Source organism: Phyllostomus discolor, chromosome 2, assembly GCF_004126475.2.
Source record: "Phyllostomus discolor isolate MPI-MPIP mPhyDis1 chromosome 2, mPhyDis1.pri.v3, whole genome shotgun sequence".
NCBI classification, from domain to species: domain Eukaryota; kingdom Metazoa; phylum Chordata; class Mammalia; order Chiroptera; family Phyllostomidae; genus Phyllostomus; species Phyllostomus discolor.
In genome coordinates this window covers 106,660,633-106,686,272 of record NC_040904.2, presented here as the reverse complement: position 1 = coordinate 106,686,272, position 25,640 = coordinate 106,660,633, and the positions used below count along the sequence as shown (strand labels likewise).

Sequence of the window (25,640 nt, the reverse complement as noted above, 5' to 3'; positions counted from 1 at the left end):
CACCACTATATTGTACTAATGTGGGGGGAGAGGTGCAAGAGTAGGGTTTACAGTTATTCATATGAAAAACAATACAATAATTAATAAATAATCATACAAGAATAAACTCTTTTTCACATAGCTGTAAACCTACTTTTGTCCCTCCCTATATGTTGTTTTGTTTTTAATTAAAATGTCTAGGTAACACTTTGGGGGTTTTTTTTTAGATTTTATTTACTTTTAGAGAGGGGGAAGGGAGGGAGAAAGAAAAGGAGAGAAACGTCAGTGTGCAAGAGATACATCAATTGGTTGCCTCTTGCACAGCCCCAACCAAAGACCTGGCCGGCATCCCAGGCATGTGCCCTGACTGGGAATCGAACTGACGACCCTTTTGTTCATAGGTCGGCACTCAGTCCTCTGAGCCACACCAGCCAGGGCAACACATTGAGATTTTAAGGTCTGAGATATAGAAACAAATATATATTCTGTGTTCCCATTGTTATTTAATATTGATGGCTATTTAAAATAATTTCTTATAAAGCAATAAAGACCTTTTCAACTATAAAATATAAAGTAAGGAAATGAGAAAATGCTTCTCAAACTGAAGATATATATTGCTGGAACATGATGGAAAAAGCATTTAAAATATATGCATTGCATCTTTTTGCAGTTTTTATACCCATACCTCTCACCACGTAACCCTAACCCTGCACATACTTAGATGTATCACCATATTTTAGCAACCTATCTTTTTTAATATAATTCAGGATAGACAGAATCCAAGGCAGAAAGAGGATGATTGATAACTTATACATGACTCATATCTGACAAGACTTGAAGGAATCAAGGTGGGAGTGGTGTAACTTTTCTGTCTCTTAATTGTGGCAGTTGCTACACAACATATAAAATTGTCAAAACTCTTAACTGTAAACTAAAAAAGATTAATTTATGGAATATAAATTATGCCTACAGATATTTTAAAAGTCATAACAAAATGTCATATCCCACCCAGTTGAATGCTTTTTTAAAAAAAGCCAATGACAACAAAACATTGGTGAAGATGTGGAATAATTGTAACTCGCATTCATTACTGTCAGGCATATAAAATTATACAATCACTACAAGATTTTATACTTGTAACGTTCTTAAGAAATTAAATATCTAACCTCATCACCCACATTTTACCCACGAAATCATACTTCTACAAAAACACTTTAACAAGAATGTTCATAACAGTCTTATTTATAAAATAATCCAGATCTACAAATAATTCAAGTGTTCATCCACAGTAAAATAGCTAAGCAAATTGTGATATATTTATAGAATAAAATGTCTTGGCAATAAAAAGTTAACTACTGCAACTCAAAACAACATAGATGACACTAAAATACATCATAAATAGAAACACCACAGAAATACATACTGTATGATTCCATTTACATGCTAATTATGAGCACGCAATACTAATTTGAATTAATAGCAGTCAGAAAGTTGGTTTCTGGTGATTGTAGTAAAGAGGCACAATGAAAATTGTGGATTGGTTGATAGCAAAGTATATATCTTGTTTGGGGTGGTAGTTTCATGGGTATATACTGCCATCAAAAATTCTTCCCACTGTTCAAATTTGTACATGTTATTGCTCATAAATTATATTGTAGCCCTGGCTGGCATAGCTCAGTGGATTGAGCGCGGACTACGAACCAAAGTGTCACAGGTTCGATTCCCAGTCAGGGTCCATGCCTGGGTTGCAGGCCATGGCCCCCAGCAACCGCACATTGATGGTTTCTCTCTCTCTCTCTCTCTCCCTCTCCCCCTCTCTCCCTCCCTTCCCTCTCTAAAAAATAAATAAATAAAATCTTTTTTAAAAATTATATTGTAACTTAAGTTTTAAATAAGTTATAGTATGATACAGACAAATTAGTATAAGAAATTGATTTTTTTAATGTTGGACAAATTGACCAGTTATTTAGAAGAATAAAATTAGCTTAGAGCCTCACTTCACACTTTTTTCAAAATAAATTTTCAGTTGTCTTAAAGTTAGGTGTAAAAAACTAAAAGCAAAAATAGATGTCAAAATGTCCATGTGGGACACCTTTATATGGGTCATTGACACACTGCTAGATTATGTTAAACTGACCGATATGACCTATTTCACCCAGAACTTACCCAGTTTGGGCATTGAAAGTCATGTCTAGAAACCCCTTCTGTCTTAATTTTAAAACTGAAAATCCCAGACCACGCAGGCCAATTGCTCATCCTAATGTGAGTGTTAATTAAGTACAGCCTTATGTTTGGCAATATGCATCAATATCCTTAAAATTTTAATGCTTATAAGCCCCTCCAAGCAGTAGGAAAAGAACTTAGGAACAAGAGAAAAATATGAGAAAAGATACTCAAAACTAAATAAACCTTGAAACAAACATGTAAATACCTCATTATACAAATTTAGCTATTTCCAGTCTTCAGCATATATCAAAAATGACCTTCAGGCCTTGTTAAAAGACAGATTTCCATACCTCATCCCCAAACTTTCTGATTTAGTATGACATGACTAGAATCTGAAAATGTATATTTCTAGCAAGTTCCCATGAAATACTGATGTTTCTGCCCCTGGGATCCAAACTTTATGAACCACTCTTCTAAAGACATCCCTGTTGTTGATTTTTAATGATAAACCCACTTTACTGAGAAAGTATAAGTAAGTAATTTGGAAAAGCAAGGAAATAAGTAATAAGTTTTATAAAATATTTCCTTTAGCCCTGACTGGTATAGTTTAGTAGATTGGGTGCCAGCCTGCAAAACAAAGAGTTGCTGATTCAATTCCTGGACAGGGCACAGGCCAGGTCCCCAATGGGGAGGCACTCAAGAGGCAACTATACATTGATGTTTCTCTCTTTCTCCCTCCTTTCCCCTCTCTCTAAAAATAAATAAATAAAATCTTTAAATTTTTTTAAAAATAAAATACTTCCTTTAACATTTAATTTTGTTAAAGAAGTTTCTGAAATCATGATCTTTTACATATGTAGAATGCCGCATTTTTCAGTGCGGTACAAGTGATACTACTGTTATTTCCAGTGATGCCAAACATAGTGGAAGATATAGTTAATATTCACTGAAAATTTAGAATCATGGAGGCTTAGAATTAAAAGTGAACCAAAGACTTCAACAGAAATGTCTCCATCATAAAAGCAGTTAGGAAAGTTACCACAATTGTCAGAATAAACTTTTTTATAGCTCTGGAGATTAACCAAAAGTTGGACTCAATTCAGAAAGTGCTATTCAAGAAAATTGGCTAAAACTCCATAAGAATGAGCTTTAACATGTGTAAGTCCCACCCATGGCTCTGTAGTACATTAGCCATGAAAAATAGCGTACAGTCTGAGTGAAAAACCAGTATCTTAAAAGCCACTGGAGAGACCAGAATGGGGATAGAACTTTCAGAGGCTCTTTCTCAGAGAACTGTTATATTGGACCTGTCTGTTTTTGGAACGCTTTGTTTTTAAGGCTCAGTATTTGTCCTGATTCAGAGCTCCACCAGTACAAGAGGCTGTCAAAGGCACATTATGGCTGTTTGAGACATTGTATAACAGTTGGAGCAAGCAATAGACTAATCAGAAAACTTAAAAGAAAAAACTGGAATGAGATCTCCATAGAGCCTCTGTAAAGTTCTGACATATATCTTGGAATCTGATATATTCTAGGACATCTGCATGTCCTGGACTGTGTATATACTCAAAAAAGGCCTCAAAAGGCCCAAAATTTTCACCTCTGGCTGAGCATAAGACTCAGTACAAGCAGAAAGTTGAAGATTTCAGGCAGTTATCAATTGTCTGCCTGAATGTTGAAGATATTACCAAACATGCACACAGAGCCCTTCAGCAAAGTATCCAGTCATTTAAAGCTCTGTCAACTTCCAGTCAAGATGGAGACATAGATAAACAGGACTTGCCTCTTCTTACAACCACAGCAAAAATTACAACTAAATTACAAAACAGCTATTACACAGAATTGTCAGAAAATCAAGCTGTATAGAAGTGCGACAACCGAGGAATTAAAGAAATCATATTCACCCAGAGGTAGGAGGGGTGGAGACATGGAATGCGCAGTCCCACGCCCATGTGTGGTGGAAAAAAATCGGTAGGGATACCTCAAGAGCAAGGGATACCAGCCCCCACCAGACCACCCAGTCCAGGGTTCCAGTGCCAGGAAGATAAGTTTCCATAACTTCTGGCTATAAAAACTAGTGGGGGTTGGGGCAGCAAAAGAAACTGCAGGATCCTTAGGTATCTCCACTTAAAGGACCCGCAACAGCCTTAGAATTTAACGCAGACTCACTCCCTCTGGGCTCCAGCACTGGGGCTGCAGCTGAAAGAGTACCAGTGGCATACAGGGAGAAACTGATGTGTCTGGCTTCAGGGTGAGTGCCATGGGACAGCTTCCTCCCTGATAAAACTCCAGAGGCCAGGTAGCAGTCATTTTACCTTTATTCTGATCCCTCTCCAACACAGAGTGATGGAGTGGCAACACCATGTCTGAGGCTCCATCAACCGGGTTCATACAGGTTACCCTGCCCTGGCAATCACCTACAGCTCCACACCATCCAATTTACAGGTACCCTTTTCTACAATCAGCCAGGCTATTAAGACAGGGCATCAAAGCATCTCAACCTTGTATGTAGAAACAAACAAATGGAGGCTGTCAAAATGAAGAGACAAAGAAGTATGGCCCAAATGAAAGGAACTCTGACAGAAATGAATGTTACACTAAGGAAATAATGAAAATTTACACAGAATCAGCAGAGAAGTGGACCAAATCGAGAAACAAATCAAAGATTTGGAACATAAGGAAGGAAAAAAATATTCAATCACAACAACAAGAAAAAAGAAAACAAGGACAGGGTAAGGAATCTCTGAGATATCTTCAAATGTACCCACATTTTAATCACAGGAGTGCCAGAAAAAATAAGAGCAAGAAACTGAAAACTTACTTGAAAAAATAATGAAAGAAAACTTCCCTAAATTGATGAAGAAAATGGACATACAGGTGTAGAAAGCAGAGTCCCAAACAAGACGGATGTAAAGAGGACCATACCAAAACACAGAATAATTAAATTTCCAAGGGTAAAGATAAAGAGAATCTTTAAAGGTAGCAAGAGAGAAGCATATACCTACAAAGGAGTTCCCAGAAGATTGTCAGCTGAATTTGTCAAACTATGCAGGCAAGAAGGGGCTGGAAAGAAGTATTCAAAGTGATAAAAAGCAAGGACCTACAAGCTAGATTACTCTCTCTAGCAAAGATATCGTTTAGAATCAAAGGACAGATAAAGGGCTTCCTGGACAAGGTAAAGCTAAAGAGGTTCATCATCACCAAGCCATTATTATACGAAATGTTAAAGGGACTTATTTAAGAAAAAGAAAGATCAAAACTATGAACAATAAAATGTCAGTATATTCACAACTAGCAACAATTGAATCTAAAAAACAAACTAAGCAAACACGCAGCACAGAAACAATCATAGCTATGAGGATCATTTGGAGGGTTATGAGTTGGGAGAGGGAATAGGAAGAAAGTGGGGAAAGGTGCAGGAATTAAGTACAAATAGGTAGGTACAGAATAGACGGGGGGATGTAAAGTACAGTATAGGAAATGAGACAGCCAAAGAACTTATATGCCTACCCATAGACATGAACTAAGGGGATATTGCTGGTGGGAATGAGGGGTATTGGGTGGAGGGGGGCTAAGGGTGAAAATTGGGACAATTGTAATAGCATAACAAAATATATTAAAAATAATAATTTTTAAAATCTTTGTCAGATCATTAACTGACTACTTAGCTAACCTGGCAGAGACTTCATTAGCATAAATAACAAAGAAAATAATCTTGAGACTTCTATGTTTTTTTGAGACTTCTATTTTTATTTTTTTTGTGCTTAATAAAACTTTATTTTTTATAATTTTTTCTCTTACAAAGTATAAGGTTCTATGATACACAACTGTATTAAGAAATTATTACTTTCTTTTTTTTTCTTTTCTTTTTTTAATATATTTTATTGATTATGCTATTACAGTTGTCCCATTTCCCCCCTTCTCTCCCCTCCCCCCTGTACCCCCCTCCCACCCACATTTCCCCCTTTAGTTCATGTCCATGTGTCATACTTATGAGTTCTTTAGTTTCTGCATTTCCCGTACTATTCTTGCCCTCCCCCTATCTATTTTCAACCTACATTCTATGCTACTTATTCTCTATACCTTTTCCCCCTCTCTCCTCCTCCCACCCCCCTGCTGCTAACCCTCCATGTGCCCTCCATTTCTGTGGTTCTGTTCCTGTTCTAATTGTTTACTTAGTTTCTTTTGGTTTTGCTTTAGGTGTGGTTGTTGATATTTGTGAGTTTGCTCTCCTTTTACTATACATGTCTTTTCTTTATCTTCTTTTCTTAGATAAGTCCCTTTAGCATTTCATAAAATAAGGGCTTGGTGATGATGAACTCCTTTAACTTGACCTTATCTGAGAAGCACTTTATCAGCCCTTCCATTCTAAATGAGAGCTTTGCTGGATAGAGCAATCTGGGATGTAGGTCCTTGTCTTTCATGACTTGGAATATTTCTTTCCAGCCCCTTTTTGCCTGTAAGGTCTCTGTGGAGAAATCAGCTGACAGTCTGATGGGAACTCCTTTGTAGGTGACTGTCCCCTTACCTCTTGCTGCTTCTAGGATTCTCTCCTTCATTTTTACCTTGGCTAATGTAATTATGATGTGCCTTGGTGTGTTTCTTCTTGGGTCCAGCTTCTTTGGGGCTCTCTGAGCTTCTTGGATTTCTTGGAAGACTGTTCCCTTTGCCAGATTGGGGAAGTTCTCCTTTATTATTTGTTCAAATACGTGCTCAATCTGTTGCTTTTCCCCTTCCGATTCTGGTACCCCTGTAATTCGGATATTGGAACGTTTAAAGGTGTCTTGGATGCTCTTAATCTTTTCCTCAATTTTTTGAATTCTTATTTCATCATGCTTTCCTGCTTGGTTGATTCTATCTTCCTTCTGGTCCACTGTATTGTTTTGAGACTCATATTCCTTCCTTTCACTATTGGCTCTCCTCCGCGTGTCTTCCTGCATCTGTTTTATGGTAATCTGCATTCTTTCATCTAGATTTCGTCCAAAATCAACCAGTTCCGTGAGCTTTCTGATCACCAGTGTTTTGAACTGCGCATGTGATAGATTGGCTAATTCTTGGTCGCTCAAAAGGATGAGTCCTAGGGGACTGATCTGCTCTGTTGAAAACATGGTTTTGGGTTTTTTTTTCCCCTGTCTTTTTTTTTTTTTTTTCGGTCTGGTTGCTCTTGTTATGGTGGGGGGCGGAGCCTTAGGTGCTCACTGGGGCTGGGCACCCCGGTCGCTAGATTGTGACGTTATATGTGGGGGTGGGGTGGGGGCAGGAGCGGGAGCCGGGCGGGAGAAAACAATGGCGGTAGTTCCGTTCCCCTGGACTCAGACCCTTGTCTGGGCTTCTGGGCCGCGAGTTCTGCCCTGGTCCACAATCGCTACCCCTCTGGGTCTGCCAGCCACAGCTTGCGTACTCAGGGATCACCGCTTCCTTCTTACACGCCCGATGGCTTTTGCGCCGATTTCGCGCCAAACCTTCCCCCGACCTCCGCGCGCCGGCGACCCGAGCCAGCCCCGCGCCCACCGGCTCGTCTTCTCCTACCAGTCCGGATGAACGCGTCTACTTCAACTTCTTGGCTGCCCGACTTCCATTCAGATAAATCCTCTGCCGGATCTGGGTGTTATTCTGATAGTAAGTTATTGTTGTAAATTATTGGTTTTCTAATCTTGGTTGTACGAGGAGGTACGGTGCGTCCACCTATTCCTCCATCTTGCCAGAAGTCGAGACTTCTATATATCGAAAATAATCTGTATAGAATTCAGAGAAAGTCACCAAATAACAACAATAACCAGCTCAGAGAGGACAGATCTGATTTCCAGTATTGCTATATTATTTTAAATGTCCAGTTTTTAACAAAAATTACAATATGTACAAAATATGGCCTGTACACAGGGGAAAGAAACAATCAATAAAAACTTTTCCTAAGAAAGCCCAACAGTGGACTTACTAAAGACTTTTAATCACAGATTTTAAATATGTTTAAAGAACTAAAGGAAACCATGTCTGAAAAGAAAGCATGAGAACAATACCTCTCCAAGTAGAGAATATCCATAAAGATATTTCTATTATTTAAAAAAAAAAGAACCACCTGGCTGGCGTAGCTCAGTGGATTGAGCGCAGGCTGCGAACCAAGGTGTCGCAGGTTCGATTCCCAGTCAGGGTACATGCCTGGGTTGCAGGCCATGACCCCCAGCAACCGCACATTGATGTTTCTCTCTATCTCCCTCCCTTCCCTCGCTAAAAATAAATAAATAAAACCTTTAAAAAAAAAAAAAGAACCAAGTAGAAAAATACAGTGCTGAAATGTAATAATTTAGACAAGCTTAACCACAAATTTGAACTGGCAAAAGGAAGCATTATTACACTTGTAGATATGTTTATTGAGATTATCCAAGCTAAAGAATAGAAACAAAAGAGAATGAAGAAAAATTAACACAGTCTTAAGGACCTGTGGGAAATCATCAGGTGTATCATAATGAAGTCTCAGAGGGATATACTGTCTGTGGCTGACTCCTTCAGTTGTTAATCTAGTCACTCTGCAATCAGCAGTCATGCTTAAATACCACAGGGCAAGGCAGAATCCCTCCTGGGGTCGGTCTGCTTTTTTCCCCTCAGGCTGGTGCCTTTGCCTGAGCAAGATGGCTGCTGCAGTAAAGGGGATGACTCAGCACCGGGATCCCAGCATCTGTCTCTCAGTTTTCCAGAGTCTCCATCCCCAGTCTCTCCCCAAGTCCCCATAGTCCACTCTGCCCCTCTGTCCCTTTGCTGGAGTCCATGGTAAGTGGCTGCAAATGAAAATGTATGCATTGGCCCTTTAAATGGCTCTTTGCATCTCCAGCCATCGTTCTCTGGCAGAGAGCAACCCTGCCACTTTTTGTAGCTGGATGTTATCTGTGTACTTTTCAGACTCTGGTGCTCTAGGCTGGGCATGCCAGCTTAGGAATCAGACCCAAACTTCTCAGGGGGATCCAACCAGCTGCTTAAATACCACTCCAGCGCTTTAGCTGCTGCCTGTAGGCAACCAGCCAACCCTCTCACATCTCCACCACAATCTCTACCAGTCACGTTGTACTGAAGCCGATTCTTCTGTCTGTAGTAATAAGACTTCTCTCTCAATATTGTTCAGCGGTTTGTTTTAAATGATTTCTAAATGAAACACAATTTAGTTGTATTTCCAGGTTGGTCCTCAGAGGAGATTAGTGTAACTTCCACTCATTCCTCTGCCATCTTGGATCCCCTCCAAGTTAGATTTTTTTTTTTTTACACATCTGAGAAACTTGGTAAATTCTAAGAAGAATAAACTTGAGTTCCACAACATAGACTCATCATAATCAAACTGTCAGAAGACAAAAGAAAGAATTATGAAGGCAGAGAGAGAGAAATGACTCCTGTACAAGGTAGCTTCGGTAAGATTAACAGCTGATTGCTCATCCAAAACAGTGGAGGCCAGAAGGCAATGGGATGATGTATTCAGTTCTTAAAGGAAAATATTTACCAAGAATTCTTTATCTAGCCAAACTATCCTTCAGAAATGAAGAGCAATAAGACATTCCAAGGTGAACAAAAGCTGAGGAAGTTTATCTCTAGTAAACCTTCCCTACAAGAAATTCTGTAGTGAATTCCTTCAGACTAAAATAAAAGGAGTACTCCAAACACATACGAAGAAATAAAGGATATCTTTAAAGGTAACTACAAAGTATATAAAACAGCATCAGTAACATTTTTTGTAATTTTTTTCTTCTAATTTAAAAGACAACTGAATAAGACAATTCTTAATCTGTTGATAGGCACAGATTGTACAAAAATTTGATATTGTGTGTGTGTGACATTAGTGTCACAAACAGGATAGAGGGCACAGAGTTACCGAAGAGCAGTTTTTCTATACTGTTGAAATTAAGTTAGTATTAATTCAGTATAGAGTATTATAACATGTTGATTACAATCTAGACAATTTACTAAGGCAATAACTCAAAATATACATAATAAAAAAGCAACAAGGGAATTAAAATGGTACACTAGAAAATATTTCTTTAACAAAAGGGGGTAGTAATGGAGGAAAAGAGAAACAAAAAAAGACATAAGGCATAAAGAGAACAGCAAAATGGATGAGAAATAAACCTTACTTTTTGATAATTATATTAACTATAAATGGATTAAGCATTTCAGTTAAAAGATATTGACACAGTGGACTAAAAAGGTCTAGCTGTAAGCTGTCTACAAGAGACAGGCTCTGGATTTTTTTTAAGCTTTAATTTCAGCAAAGATTGAAAATAAAAGGTTGGGAAAGATAAACCATGCAAGCAGTAACCAAGAAAAACAAACTATTTATTAAAAATTGTGTATTTATTTTTACATGTTTAGATTTCAGTCACCTTCAAAATACTCTATTTGATGCAGTACACTTATTGAAACATTTTTTTCACTGCTCAAAACAGTTTTTGAACTCATCATTTTAATATTTCTGCAGTTTTTTGCTTTACCTCTTCCACATCAGCAGAATGCTTCCCTTCAAGGACTTTTTCATCTGGGGAAAACACTAAATGTCACTAGGGGCAAGATCAGGTAAATAGGGAGGGTGGGACACACAGGGTCATGCCATTTTTTATCAAAAACTGGTGAACACTCAGCATGGTATAGACAGGTGTGATTATAAGTTACCCTTAATGAAATGGGCAAACACATTGAAAGAACCTTAAGAAAAGTTCACTGAAGACTAACATAGCCTCTCACAGCAACTCCCACTGGTATACTGTTTCAGATGGGTTCCTAGGACACTCTCCTAGCTGGGGAAGCCTATAGTACAATGGGCCCGCCATCCAGAAGGTATTTTGGGGGGCATGATTCTCCCTCATATGTATTGTGTAATTGTTGAGAAGTTCCTAGAAATGCATAAACTATTGAAACTGACTTAAGAAATATAAAATCTGAATAGACCTATAACAAGGAGCAAGAATTGATAATCAAACCTTCACGCAAAGGAAAAAAACCAGGTTTAAACGGCCTCACTGGTGTAGGCTACCAAACATTTAGAGAATTAATACCAGTCATTCACAGACTCTTCCTAAAAAGAAACATACATGAAAAACACTTCTCAACTCTTTGTCCTATGCCAGTACTATTCTTACATCAAACTGAACAAGGACAGCACTGGAGGAGAACACTACAAACCAATATCCATTGTGAATGTAGATATAAGAATCCTCAACAAATAGGAAACTGGATCCAGCAGCATAAAAAAGAATTCTACACTATCATTAAAAGGAATATACACTATAACCAAGTAGACTTTAAGGAATGCATGGTGGTTCAATATATGAAAATCAATCAAGTATGACACCATTTTGATATAGGATATAAAACACATGATAATCTCAATACACACCACAAAAACATTTATTGAAAACCAACACCTTTACCTCATAAAAACAGCAAACAGCCCTGACCAGTGTGACTCAGTTGGTTGAGCAGCACTCCATGAAGTGAAAGGTCACCAGTTGTATTCCTGGTCAGGACATATGCCTAGGTTGCAGGTTCAGTCCCTGATTCAGTACATATGACAGGCACCTGATTAATGTTTCTCTCTCCCATCAATGTTTTTCTCCCTCTCTTTCTCCCTTCCTTCCCCTCTCTCAAAAATAAGTAAATAAAATCTTTTTTAAAAACCAAATTAGGAATAGAAGAAAACTTCCTCAACCTGATAACAAGTATCAATGAAAAACTGGCAGCTTAAATGCTGAAACACTGAAAGCTTTCCCTCTAAAATCAGGAACAAGACAAGGATGTCCACTCTTGCCACTTACTATTAAACATTGTACTGGAGTTCCTAGACAAGGCAGGCAGAGAAGAAAAAGAAATAAAAAGTTTCTAAATTAGAAAGGGAAATTTTCTATATTTGCAGATGCCATGATTTTAAATATAGAAAGTCTTAAAAAAATGTAACAGTAAAAAGCCACTAGAGCTATTAAACAACTTCAGCAATTTGTAGTACAGAAAATCTGTATCCAAAAGCACATTTGTGTTTATGTATACCAGCATTGACCAATCTGAAAGTGAAATTAAGAAAACAATTATATTTACAATAGTACCAAAAAGAGTAAAATACCTAGGAATAAATAAAACAATCAGATAAACAAAATGTGGTCTATCCATACAATGCAGTATTATTCAGCCTTAATAATTAATAAAGTACTGATACCTGCCACAAAGATGAACCATGAAAACATGCTAAGTGAAAGAAGCCAAACAAAAATGGATACATATTACAGTACTCCAGTTATTTAAAATGTACAGAATAGACAAATCTATAGAGTCAGAAAGTAGATTAGTGGTTGCCAGGGGCTAAGAGAAGAGGGAGGTAATTTCCCCTCCAACTGATCACAAAAAAGAGTAGGTGGAAGCTGTGAACACCAGGATACCTGCTGGAAGAGGAAATCCACCAACAAAGGAACCACTAACAGATAACAACAGAAGAAGGTGAAGGAAAGAGTAGAAGCCACACTAACTCACCCCAGGATCTATCTGTAAATACAAATAAGTGGTGGAGAGATTATTGAGAACAAACAGATGAACAAAAAAGCAAGAAAGAATCCTGAAAACCTTGTACACACACAAGAACCAGCTTCAACACAACCTGCCCACATCTGCACGACAGAATACAAGACATGGTAGACGGAGTGACCCTCAGTTAACCACCTGAGGTAAGGATCCACCAAAGAAAGACCCAACAACCCTCAAAACACAAAGACATACAGAGAGCCATCATAAACGACAGCCCAAGACCAGTAGGATCAAAAGATCAAGAAGACTGAAGCATGGACTGAAAGTGAAGGGCTGAAGACAAATAATCCAAGCAAATTGACAGGGGGGGAAAAAAGCCGGGGTAGCAATACTCGTATTGCACAAAATAGACTTCAAACAAAGAGCCATAAAAAGAGACCCAGAAGGTCACTTCTTAATACTCAAGGGAAGAATCCATCAAGAAGACATAAATATTGTAAATATATATGCATCCAACAGAGGAGCACTCAAATACATAAAGAAAACCTTGGAGGACTTCAAGAAAGATATTGACAGCAACACAATTATAGTACAGGATTTTAACACCCAACTGTCAAAAAATGGACAGATCTTCCAAACAAAACACCAACAAAAATATAGTGGCATTGAACAGTGCCCTAGATGAAATGGACTTCATTGACATACATAGAGCCTTTCATCCCCAAAAAGCAAAGTACACATTCTTTTCAAATACACATGGAACATTTTCAAAGATAGACCACATGATAGGATGCAAAGCAAGCCTCAACAAATTCAAGAAAATTGAAATCATATCAAGCATTTTCTCTGACCACAACTGAAACTAGAAACTAATCTCAAGGAAAAAAAAAACCCAAACCCCTCAAACTCATGGAGCTTGAATAGCATTCTATAAAACAGTGAGTGGGTCAAGAGTGAGATTAGGGAACATATCAAAGTTTCTGGAAACATGAAAATGAACTCACAACAACCCAAAACTTACGAGACACAGTGAAGGCAGTCCTGAGAGGGAAGTACATAGCTATACAGGCCTATCTGAAAAAGATAAAAACATTTCAAATAAACAACCTAACCCTATGCCTACAAGAACTCAAGGAACAACAAAGAGCTCAGAGAAAGTAGAAGGAAGGAAAAAACCAAGATCAGAGGAGAATTAAATGACATAGAAACTGAAAGCACAATTCTAAGGATCTATAAATCCAGGAGCTGGTTCTTTGAAAAGATAAAATCGATAACCCCATAAGCAAGAGAGACGACCCAAATAAAAACACAGTCAGAAATGAAAGAGGAGAGCTTACAACTGATACTACAGAAATACAAAGGACTGTAAGAAATTATGACAAAGAACTAGATGCCAAGAAGTTTGAAAACCTAGGGGAAATGGACAAATTTCTAGAAAACTATAATCTTCCTAAACTCAATGAAGAAGAAGCAGAAAGCCTGAACAGACCAATAACAGCGGATTAAATTGAAACAGTAATCAAAAAGCTTCTGACACACAGAACCCCCAGACCAGACACAGTTTCACAGGAGAATTCTACAAAGCATGTAAGGGAGAGCTCACCCCCATCCTTCACAGATATTCCAAAAATTCAAGACAATGGAAGACTCCCAAACTCTTTTTATCAAGCCAGCATCATCCTCATCCCAAAATCAGATAAAGACACAACAATGAATGAAAACTTCAGGCCAATATCGCTGATGAACATAGACACTAAAATCCCCAACAAATACTGGCAAACCACATCCAACAATATGTTCCAAAGATCATACACCATGACCAAGTGGGATTCATCCAAGGGATGCGAGGATGGTACAATATTTGCAAAACAATAAACATAATACACCACATAAACAAAATGAAAGACAAAAATCACATGATCATATCAATAGATGCAGAAAAAGCATTTGATAAGGTATAGCACCCATTTATGATAAAAATGTTTAGCAAAGTGGGAATAGAGGGAGCATTCCTCAACATAAATAAAGGCCATATATGAGAGACCTACAGCCAACATCATACTCAATGGACAAAAACTTAGAGCTTTCCCACTAAGATCAGGAACAAGACAAGGATGCCTGCTTTCACCACTCCTATTCTGCATAGAATTGGAAGTCCTAGCCACAGCAATCAGGCAAGAAAAACAAAAGGCATCCAAATTGGAAAGGAGGAAGTAAAACTGGTATTGTTTGCAGATGACATGATAGGGTACATAGAAAATCCTATAGATTCCACCAAAAAACTGCTCAACCTAATAAATGAGTTTGGCAAAACATCAGGAGACAAAGTCACTATCTAGAAATCAAAGGCATTTTTGCACACCAACAATGAAATATCAGAAACAGAAATCGGGGGAAATCCCATTTGATATAGCAACAAGAAAAATAAAGTACCTAGGAATAAACCTAACCAAGGAGATAAAAGACCTGTACTCAGAAAACTACACAACACTGAGGAAAGAAATTAAGGAAGACACAAACAAATGGAAGCATGCACCATGCTCATGGATTGGAAGAATTAATATCATCAAAATGGTCATACTACCAAAAGGGATTTATAGAGTCAATGCAATCCCTATTAAAGTACCAACAGTATATCCCACAGGTATAGAACCAACATTTCAGAAATTTATATGGAACCATAAATGACCCTGAATCTGCAGCAATTTTGAGAAAGAAGAACAAAGTAGGAGGGATCACAATACCTGATACCAAACTGTATTAGAAGACCACTGTAATCAAAACAGCCTGGTACTGGCATAAGAACAGACACATAGACCATTGGAACAGAACAGAGAGCCCAGAAATAAACCCAAGTTTCTATGGTCAATTAATATCCAACAAAGGGGGAAGAAGCATAAAATAGAGTAAAAATAGCCTCTTCAACAAGTGGTGTTGGGAGAACTGGACAGCTACATGCAAAAAAATGAAATTCGATCACCAACTTATACCATACACAAAAATAAATTCAAGGTGGATAAAAGACTTATATGTAAGTCATGACACAAAAAAAGTCCTACAGGAAAACATCAGCAGGAAAATCTCAGACATTTCACACAGCAACATCTTCGCTGATGTGTCCCCTAAAGCAAGGAAAATAAAGGAAAGAATAAACAAATGGGACCTCATCAAATTCAAACGCTTCTGAATGGCTGAAGAAAACAGCATTAAAATGAAGAGAGAAACAGCTATATGGGAAAACATATTTGCCAGTGATACTTCGGACAAGGGTTTGATCTTCAAAATATGTAGAGAACTCACACAACTCCACTCCAGCAAGAGAAGCAACCCAATTAAAAAATGGGCAAAAGACTTGAACTGACACTTCTCCCAGGAGGACATACAGAGGGTCCAGAGACATATGAAAATATGTGCAGCATCACTAGCCATCAGAGAGATGCAAATTAAAACCACAATGAAATACCACCTCACACCAGTCAGAATGGCCATCATAAACAAATCAACAAACAAGTGTTGAAGAGGATGTGGAGAAAAGGGAACCCTAGTGTACTATTGGTGGGAATGTAGGCTGGTGCAGCCCGTATGGAAAACAGCATGGAATTTCCTCAGAAAACTAAAAATGGAACTGTTTTATGACCCAGCAATTCCACTGCTGGGATTATACCCCAAGGGCCCTGAAACACCAATCCAAAAGAACCTATGCACCCCACATGTTCATAGCAGCACAATTTACAATAGAGAAGGGCTGGAAGTAACCTAAGTGTCCATCAGGAAATGAGTGGATGAAAAAACTATGGTACATTTACGCAATGGAATTCTATGCAGCAGAGAGAAAGATGGAGCTCCTACCCTTTGCGATAGCATGGATGGAACTGGAAAGCATTATGCTAAGTGAAATAATCCAGGCAGTAAAAGACAAATACCTTATGATCTCACCTTTAACTGGAACATAATCAACAAAAGAAAAAAAGCAAATAAAATATAACCAGAGACACTGAAAATAAGAACAATGTAACAATGGCCAGAGGGGTGGGGGAGGGGACAGTGGGGAGAAGCATTTTTAGGAAGCAGTCTAAAGGACACATGGACAAAACAAAGGGGGAGGTTGGAAGGAAGGGCAAGAGGTGGGTTTGGATTGGGTGGTGGGGTGGGGATAAAATACAGACAACTGTAATTGAACAACAATAAAATAATTTAAGTTTTTAAAAAATACATTTAAGAAGTGAAAAATACGTATTTATTTAAAAAGAAGAAAGAGGTGAGAAATGACTGCAGTGGGATAATGTGTTTCTTTTGGGAATGATGAAAATGTTTTGAAATTATGGTGATAGTTCCACATTCCTGTGATTATACTAAATACCACTAAATTTTACAATTTAAATGTGTGAATTTTATGTACATTATGTCCTTTTTTTTAAGTGTTAGTGTAGAAACAGGGAACCTGAGGCTATTTACACAAATGTCTCAGTACAAGCATTTCTTCTAAAATATATTTGATAATATGTCTTTCATTAAAATGTTCAGTGAGCCCAGGCCAGTGTGTCACTGTTGGTTGGAGCATCATCCCATAAACCAAAAGGTTGCAGATTCAATTCCTGGTCAGGGCACATGCCTGGGCGGGTTTGGTCCGAAGTTGGGGTGTTTGCAAGAGGCAGCTGACTTGATATTTCTCCCCGTCTCCCTCCCTTTCCCACTCTCTCAAATCTATAAGCTTGTCTTTGGATAAGGATACTTTTTAATGTTCAATTATATTTAAGAAAGTTCTTCATTTTTAGTCTTGTTAATAAATTACTCTGTTTTGAATCGGTATAGATTGTCTTCAAGTCATATTTTATGTAGCAAAATGATTTGATGCTCAGGAATAATTCATTGAAAATTAAGATTTGTCTCTACAATTGCAAATGAACTTTTATATTTCTTTATATTTCTTCCCTCTTTTGTTCTAGGAATTAGGAGGATTTTCCTTATACTCAAAGTAGAAGTATTGATATATTGTTGAGTTTTATATCGCCCCCAGCTAGAGATACTCTATTACATTTATTTAGATTTAACATTTTTGGATCTTGGTTTTCATTCAAGAAATGTGTGTGTGTTCTTAGTTTCATAATGATACCCTTTATAGTTAATATAAAACACTAAGACTTTATATAATTAAAACATTCTCTTGTGTAAATTTTATGATCTCAAGAATTTCCAAAATTGGTATGTGATATTAAATAGGTTTTCGATGTCAACAAAACATCTTCTCATATAAAAATTGCATAATAGTTCTTCTTTCTTTCCAAAAGTATTCAGTGAAGGTCCTAAACACTGCTGTAGTTTATTAGTTGCTTGACTTAGAGGGGTAAAATTGCCTAAATATATAAAGTTTATTACATTTAAATGTTTCCTCCTTGAATGTCCTGGTTAGTTTTTCTTACAGTGGAAGAGGCACAATCTCTAAAGATACTTTGTACTTACAAGTGTTGTCAGCCTTTCAAAAATAAGTTGCTTCTTATTCTGAAGTGGAATTGATCACCTGAGTAATTATTTTCACCCAAGAAGGGCCTTTTGTCCAAAAAATGTCTCCTGTCTTATTTAATAACATTTACTCTTAGATGTTGTTAGCCCTTGAAATATGAGCTATTTTTGTTCTTTAAACAATTGGCTTTCTATTAACTCCAAAAGACTGGGAGCTGTAATTTGGGAAGGGGATGAATAGAATAGGAACTGAGATGAGTAATAAGAATGAAAATAGGCAGGAGTTGAAAGAATGCTACAAAATGACTATCTCTCCCATTGCTTGAATTACTAGTGAAATGAAATGTACAAAATTATGACACATGTTGATTTTTCCAGGTTGTCAAATTAAGGTATGTTTTTCTAATGATTGATAAGCAACTTTCTGTAAAACCTAGGGAGAAATGTGTTGGTTTTGCTCACTTGACCTTCAACAAAGCATTTTTAGTGAGTAAAATCACTTTGATTAATATTTTGTTTTACTGTACAACAAATTTTAGTAAATCAGAACAAGAAAATATTTTAGTGATAAAGTAATTGGAAGTAAATGTTTTTTGTCTGTTCCTATTCAAAGAACAGACTTTTCTGATTTCTAATCAATGTGATAATTTTCTTTCGAATTTAAGGTTTGGTTTGATTTACAGGTGAACAGTGTTGACCTCAGAACTGCCAGCCATGAACAAGCAGCAGCTGCTTTGAAAAATGCTGGCCAGGCTGTCACAATTGTTGCACAGTATCGACCTGAAGGTAATATAATTTTTGCTGTCTATGTTTATTATTTTGGTTTTGAGAATTCTTCTTCTTAATAATGTTTAACTTTCCAAGCTTAACTTTCCTCTTTGTGTATTGGTCTGATAGATTAATCTGTTATATGTATAGTCTGAATCTAGTTCACTATCAGGGTCAAAGTGTTTTTAATAGGATGTAGGAATTCATATCTGAAAATTCTTTTGAGTATTTCACTGTGATTTGGATTAATTTTCATGTATTTCTTTCTTAAAATCTGTCCTCTAACCAAACATATATATACCTTTTAACATACCTTTTACTAACTCATTGATACAAAAAGTTTTTAAAAACCGTAAGTGAAGATAGTAATATTGCCAAAGAAAATTAGATCATCCTAATTTTTTCTAACTTTTGAGTTAGATTATATTTATTAATATCAAGGTTTAAGATATATTTCTAATAGCTTCTATTGTTATTTAAAATAAAAAAGAAAGAATACAGGTTTGAAGTACAATGTGTTTCTAGATAGTGAAGTAGCATGGACATGACCTCACTAAGTTCCTAGGGGAAGAAAATGGTAATGGAAAGTTTGAGGTCATGCCATATTAGATATATATAAGACTCTAGTGTGCATTAATATGAACACTTCTCCAATAAAACCTCAATGGACTTTAAAAAGCTTAAACACCCAAAGGAATACATAGCATACTGGTTAATGTCCATAAATAACAAGGTGAAGAAGTAAAGAATGATGTGACTAATGAAGATAAGTGAGACATTCTACAATGTAGCAGCTATTACATTTCTTATTTTTTCTTGGAGTGGAATATATTTTTATAACAAAACTTAATGTTTGTTAACTGATCAAAGTAGCATGTTGGGCATTGCTTTCTATTTCATAAATTTATTTATATAAGGTAAATTCCCAGTAAATTCACATTAATAGAACAAATCATGATTAATATGTGAAGTCAGAATGCCAGTTTATTAATTTTTGTGAGAAACAAAGTTGCAAATGGGGCCACATGTGCTTCTGGCAAACACTTCTTGCCCTATATGTATATTGTATATAAGTCAGATTATTATCATGGCTGCTTAGTATTATAGAAGGCATCTCATATGTTTATAAGGAATATTAAAGGGTAAGTCAGTATCTTTTCCATGACCTCCTGAGAAGCACAAAAGCAACAAAAAAAATGAAACATGCACACACACTTCTACTCATACAACTCCACCTCACATGAAGGAAAACTAAGAAGACAGACTACCTGGACAACAAAAGATAGGCAAAGGTTGCTTAAGCAGTTTGAAATCTGGTAGAGACCACATGGAAATAGGGGAAGACTAAAAAAAAATAAGTTGAATATTGAGAACGCTCAGTTGTGGCAGAATTTAGAATGTGGCAAAAGATTGCACTTCATAAAGGTAAATGACATGTTTTTTAGGTTAAAAAATATTATTCCTGTTTGTGGTAGGCCTCATGATAATCGGAGTGAGCCAACTAGAGCAGAAATCACTCTTGATGTGGTTTGTTTTAAAGAAGTAGAGGAGCCATGTTTGAATAAAGCAATCTGTCTTCATAGTATCAGATAATATAAACAGTGTTTTGGTTTTAAAGGCTGTAAAGAACCTGTGCTTTTATTCCCCTATCCCCCAAAACTTTCTGGTCCAGCCAAATAGCTTGTCCAGCAAAATACAACTCACTAATGAGTAACTTAAAGTAACTGGCCTTGCATTCATACAAAAATGTTAATAAGAAAATGTGGAAACAGGCAATAAACTTTGGCAACAGGTAAAGGTTAGTCACACATACACACACAAAGCATTGGCACAAATTAGATGAAATTTTGTTCTTAATGTTTTTAACAATTTATATATTAACTTACATGAAAAGACCAGAAAGTAGAAATGTAAGAATGGATGTAGGGAGGAAAATGACCCAACAACCAGAAGAGATTAATTTTGAACTAGCAGAACCCAGGAAAGAAGGTGTACAAGTGTTTTAAATGGGAACACATAGACAAAGAGACATTGCAGAGAAAACAATAGGGGATATAGAGTAAACAATAGAAAAATAGACAAAACAAAACAAAAATAAAAAGGATCTTATAAGATGTAAGTCAGATAGTAGGAATGGAAGACAGGCAGTTATTTATATGCAACATGTACATAATTAGACTTTCTGAAAAAAAATTTTAAAGAAGCATATGAATGCTTGAAATCACAATGCAGTCAAGAAAACTTTTCTGAATTAAAAAGAGTGAATCTTCACTTTGATAGAAACTGACAGAATGGTCAAAATTCAGACATATTCTAGTTAATGTTTATTTAAAAAGAATCTTCTGGGACCCAGGTAAAATATTGTTATAATAAGGGGGTAAAACTTGATTGATAGAAGAAAGAACTGCTCTAATGCTTGGTGCACATAGACCAAAACAAAGATATAGTTACTGTAATTTTACTGTTTTTATGTTTTGTGGCAGTAGTTTCAACACCTATAAGAAAGCTGGCAGTTAGAAGGGAGATAAAATCAGCTACCTCTGCTTTTTGAGTAGGGGCTTGGGTGGTGCCATTCTTGGAGGCAGCTTATCCACGGCTCATCCTGGCCACCTGGGATTATTCTGTGCCTGGGCTCAAGTCCCTGTGCTGTCTCACTCGGAGAGTTTTTGCTCTCAGGCTTTGTGTTTAATATATTTCATTATAGAGTATAAGTGAGTTATTCTTCAAAGTTGAAATTGCAGTTTAAAAGAGATTGGGGGAAGGTACAATTTCTCCCCTACTTTCTTCTATCTTTTTACTTCTAGTGTGGGAATGAAAACAAAGATTAGAAGTTGAAAAGGGGGATGAAATGCATAAAATCAGCTATTATACATTCTCTCTCCTTATAAGTATGCACATATTTAACCTATGTCCAGCAGTTCATAGACTCCCAGTATATTTCATGGCAAGAAATATCGTTTGGTTCGAGAATTTCCAAAATGCTGACTGAAGAAAATCCCCTGTGTGATATTGTTGCCCTCTCCCAATGGTAGCTTTCCTCATTGTGGGTTGTGATGTGATTTCTAGAAGAGGGGTGCAAAAGACTTAACTGGAAAAAGAAATGAAACTCTTCCCCCAAAGTAAAATACAAGAAAAACATATACAGGATGGACCTAAGATAAAAACTGATAGAACTAAAAGTATGAATTCATTGCAACAAAAGGAAAAGATAGGAGTCATAGCTAGGTAAATGAAATGGGAGATTTAAAGGAAAAGTAACTTTGAGGAAAGTGTTGAGCTATGTTCTAGACAGACAGATGTTAGAAGGAATTAATAGTATGTAAAGGCCATCAATATGAAAATCTGAATAAGATAAAATAAGGAAGGCATAAATGTTAGAAAGTATCAGGAATTGACTTAGCTCTACAATATCTTAAATGTTAGATATCTGAGGTTTTATTTTAACTGTTCTGTAATAACTTGTTTCTTAGGAAAGAATATTTTTCTGCCTCACTATAGAAAATTATGTGTTCCTTTAACAAAAAAGTTTTTAAATTTCTAAAATGTGGAATATTTTGAATCCTTAGAATTTGTTGTTGCCATTTGTAAAATCACTGAAAACAGCTAATAATGCTATATGAAATATAATGGACATCTTATTAAAAACATGACAGAACTATTAGGGCAATAAGGAATTATTAAACAAAAGGTGAAGGAAGACTGAGAACTCAAAGAGCTAAAGAAGCACAGAAGTCACTTTTGTGTAAGGAGAGTGATGTACTTACCTACAAGAGCTGATTGTTAAATTTTCAGGGACTTTGCAAAGTAGTTGTTAAATATTACCATTATTAAAAATAAAATTATATGAATGTACAAATAAATTATATTTAAAAGATTAAAAACAAAAGTAATAAAGATTGAAAATGCATCTCTTTCTAATAATTTTCAAGGATAACCACTAAAATAATGGAATCATAGAACAGTGGGACAAATAGAAAATGCAAAATACTTTTAAAGCCAAATTGCCTAGAACTCCTCCATCCTTCCTCCTGGGGGGAAAAATTAGGATAGCCAAACCAAATAGTATTCATAGATATTTATCATAGCTATATGACTAAGTACCCCCATGAACCCCACTATACAAGCAGGTATAAGAAAGCCATCAACAGCTATGAGACCCTGTGGATATCAGCGTCTGTACAGGGGAAGCAACATAAGTCCAAAAGCCAGTTGATACTCATTAGAAAATGCAGTGTGCCAATTTGAAAAGAGCACCTGGAACAATAAGGGGTTTTGCACAATCTGCATGCATGTTCAAGGAATCTGCAAAAATGTGTGAAGGCACTGGCGGAATAGTGTAGGCCCTGTGACACAATTAACCAGCTATAGCTCTCTTTCAGTTTAAAACCCCACATTAGGTAAGGAAAAAGTACTGGGAGTACAATTAAAATTGAGCAGGATAGTGATGTGCACACGGGCCTGCAGTATCCAAGGCGTTGTGGATGAGATACAAGACAAATTCACACAGACTACTGAGTCTGTGGAGGAAAAGAGTGGCAAGGCCACTCTCTCAAGGGGAGAGCGCCTCAACCCTTGCCTTGACAGGCTTTTATTGGCTTTCTAATAGCATACATCAAAGAAGGTTTTCATTCATTATACTTAGGTTTGCTTTAGGTAATTACTTTTTACAGATAGCAAGGGGAAGGGGTGTTACAGATTACTTCTTACAGATTAACAAGGAAAAAATGTTGCAAACGCAAGGGAACCATAAGAGTAATTAGTCTGGTTACACTTCAGTCCTTGGGAGAATTAGCACAGACTTTGGGAAGTTACTTTAAAGATATGCAGTAAGCATTTTCTGCCTCAACTCAGGGTGAGGGAATTTTAGCAAGAGTAAGTCACAAAGCAGCATAGGTATAATATAGGCCGGATTTCCCACAGGAGAATGGGTTTGGCTCCTGTGTGTCACAGCACACCTATTGGGCTTTTCAGTAGGGCTGAGCTACAATTGCCATTGCCAGGCAGATTGGTTCCCTACATAATAGGGATAATAAAACCAAAGAAAATAAAAGGTTCAGATGAGTATGGGGGAAGTACAAGGCCAGGATTGGTTAGAGTGTTGTCCCATGTACCAAAAAGTTGCAGTTTTGATTCCTGGTCAGGGCACATACCTAGGTTGCAGGTTTGATCCCCCATCAGAGCAGGTATAGAAGGTAACCAATTAATCTCTCTCAACCTCTCTCTCTCTCTCTCATTCTCATTCTCTCTCTCCCCCTCCCTCCCTTTCTCTGCCTTCCTCTCTAAAATCAATGAACATATCATCAGGTGAGGATTATTTTTTTAAAGGATTTGAAAGTTATAAATACAGAAAGTAAGCAAAGAATATTCAGTGCACAATGGGAGTCTCATAGGAAAACAACCAAAACAATGCAACAGAGCAAATACTAAAAGTAAATAAGAAAATTTCTCTGAAGTTAAAAATTATTTTCAGACTATTCAATACATATTAAAAGGACATTGCATATACCTAAGGGTTAACTAGCACAGAGAAATATTCTAATGAAATTATTGGAATTGAAAAGGAAAAAGTCAGTGTAATTCCAGGGCTCTCACCCCAGAAAATGCCCTTTAAAGGAAAGAAAATGAGGTTGTCATCAGAAGTATATCAGCAAAGGTTTATAGGAGGCAATGGAATCAACATAATCAAAAAATAAAAGAAACTGAATCAAACAGACTTTCACCTATAAAGGCTGCAATCAATGTTATAACAACAAAGAATTAGGGTGATACTGTTCTTATAAATTCTTCTTTGATAAGACAGAACAAACTTCAGACACCCAAACAATGAGACAGATACTGACATAAGGACTGGTGTTAGCAATTAAGGTAGTTGTTAAAAAGAATATATATACTATCGAAAAGACTATGCTCTGACAATTTGGATACAGTTTTCAGAAAATGGGAGAATTCAAAGATAATCTAAAAGTAGAATAGGCTTTCTGATCACTTTAACATTTTTAATTAAATATAACAGGATAGTGTTTCAAATCTGGGGAGATTAGATTTGAAATATTTTGGCTTATAGTAGGGAGCCAAAAGCCAAACAAAAGATTATCATTAGAACAAAAGAACAAACCCTCCTAATTTTATATTTATATATTTATCCTTATAAATATATAACTTTTATGTATATATTACATGTAAATATATTTACAAAATATAAATTTTATGTATATAAATATGTTTCATATGTTATATTTCTATCATTCCAGGTTTGGGAATTTAATGTATTCATATGTTTTATATACATATACTTTTAGGAAGGCTTGTGTGTTGTGTGTATGCTCGTACATTTGTGTGTGTGCATACAAAAAGACTTCACAGTGAGACTGTATTCTAGTTACTAATGCTTTATGACTACCCCAAAGATTAGCAGATTAAAGCAGTACTATTTTATGAATTCTGTAGGTTAGAAATTCAGGCAGCATTTTGGCTGATTGGGCCTTGTGAAATAGACTGTGGTCACTTAATGGGATTCATCCGGTAGATGAGCTCTTGTGGAGGTCCAAATCCAAATCCAAAATAGCTTTACCAAGCTTGTCTTGTGTATTGGTGGTCCTGGCTGGAAGGTTGGGCTGAGAGCACCATCGTGTGACCTCTGAAGCATGGTGCTTTGAGGATAGTCAGACTAAGAAGAGCCTGGCTTCCCCCAGAATAAGAATCCCAAAAGAACCAGGCAAGAGTTTCATGGCCTCTTCTAATCCAGCCTTGAAAGGTATATATGATCATTTCTACCATACTCA

General features: G+C 36.6%; 1 protein-coding gene across 19 annotated transcripts in view; it reads left to right on the top strand.

Moving 5' to 3' along the window:
* The window catches only part of DLG1 (discs large MAGUK scaffold protein 1), a 293,473-nt gene that overhangs the window by 179,159 nt on the left and 88,674 nt on the right, over positions 1 to 25,640 (top strand). For all 19 annotated transcript variants that reach the window (XM_028505122.2, XM_028505117.2, XM_028505115.2 and 16 more), the window contains one exon: positions 18,774 to 18,876. In XM_028505122.2, coding sequence (XP_028360923.1) covers positions 18,774 to 18,876 — 103 coding nt within the window. The remainder of the gene's footprint in view (positions 1 to 18,773; positions 18,877 to 25,640) is intronic.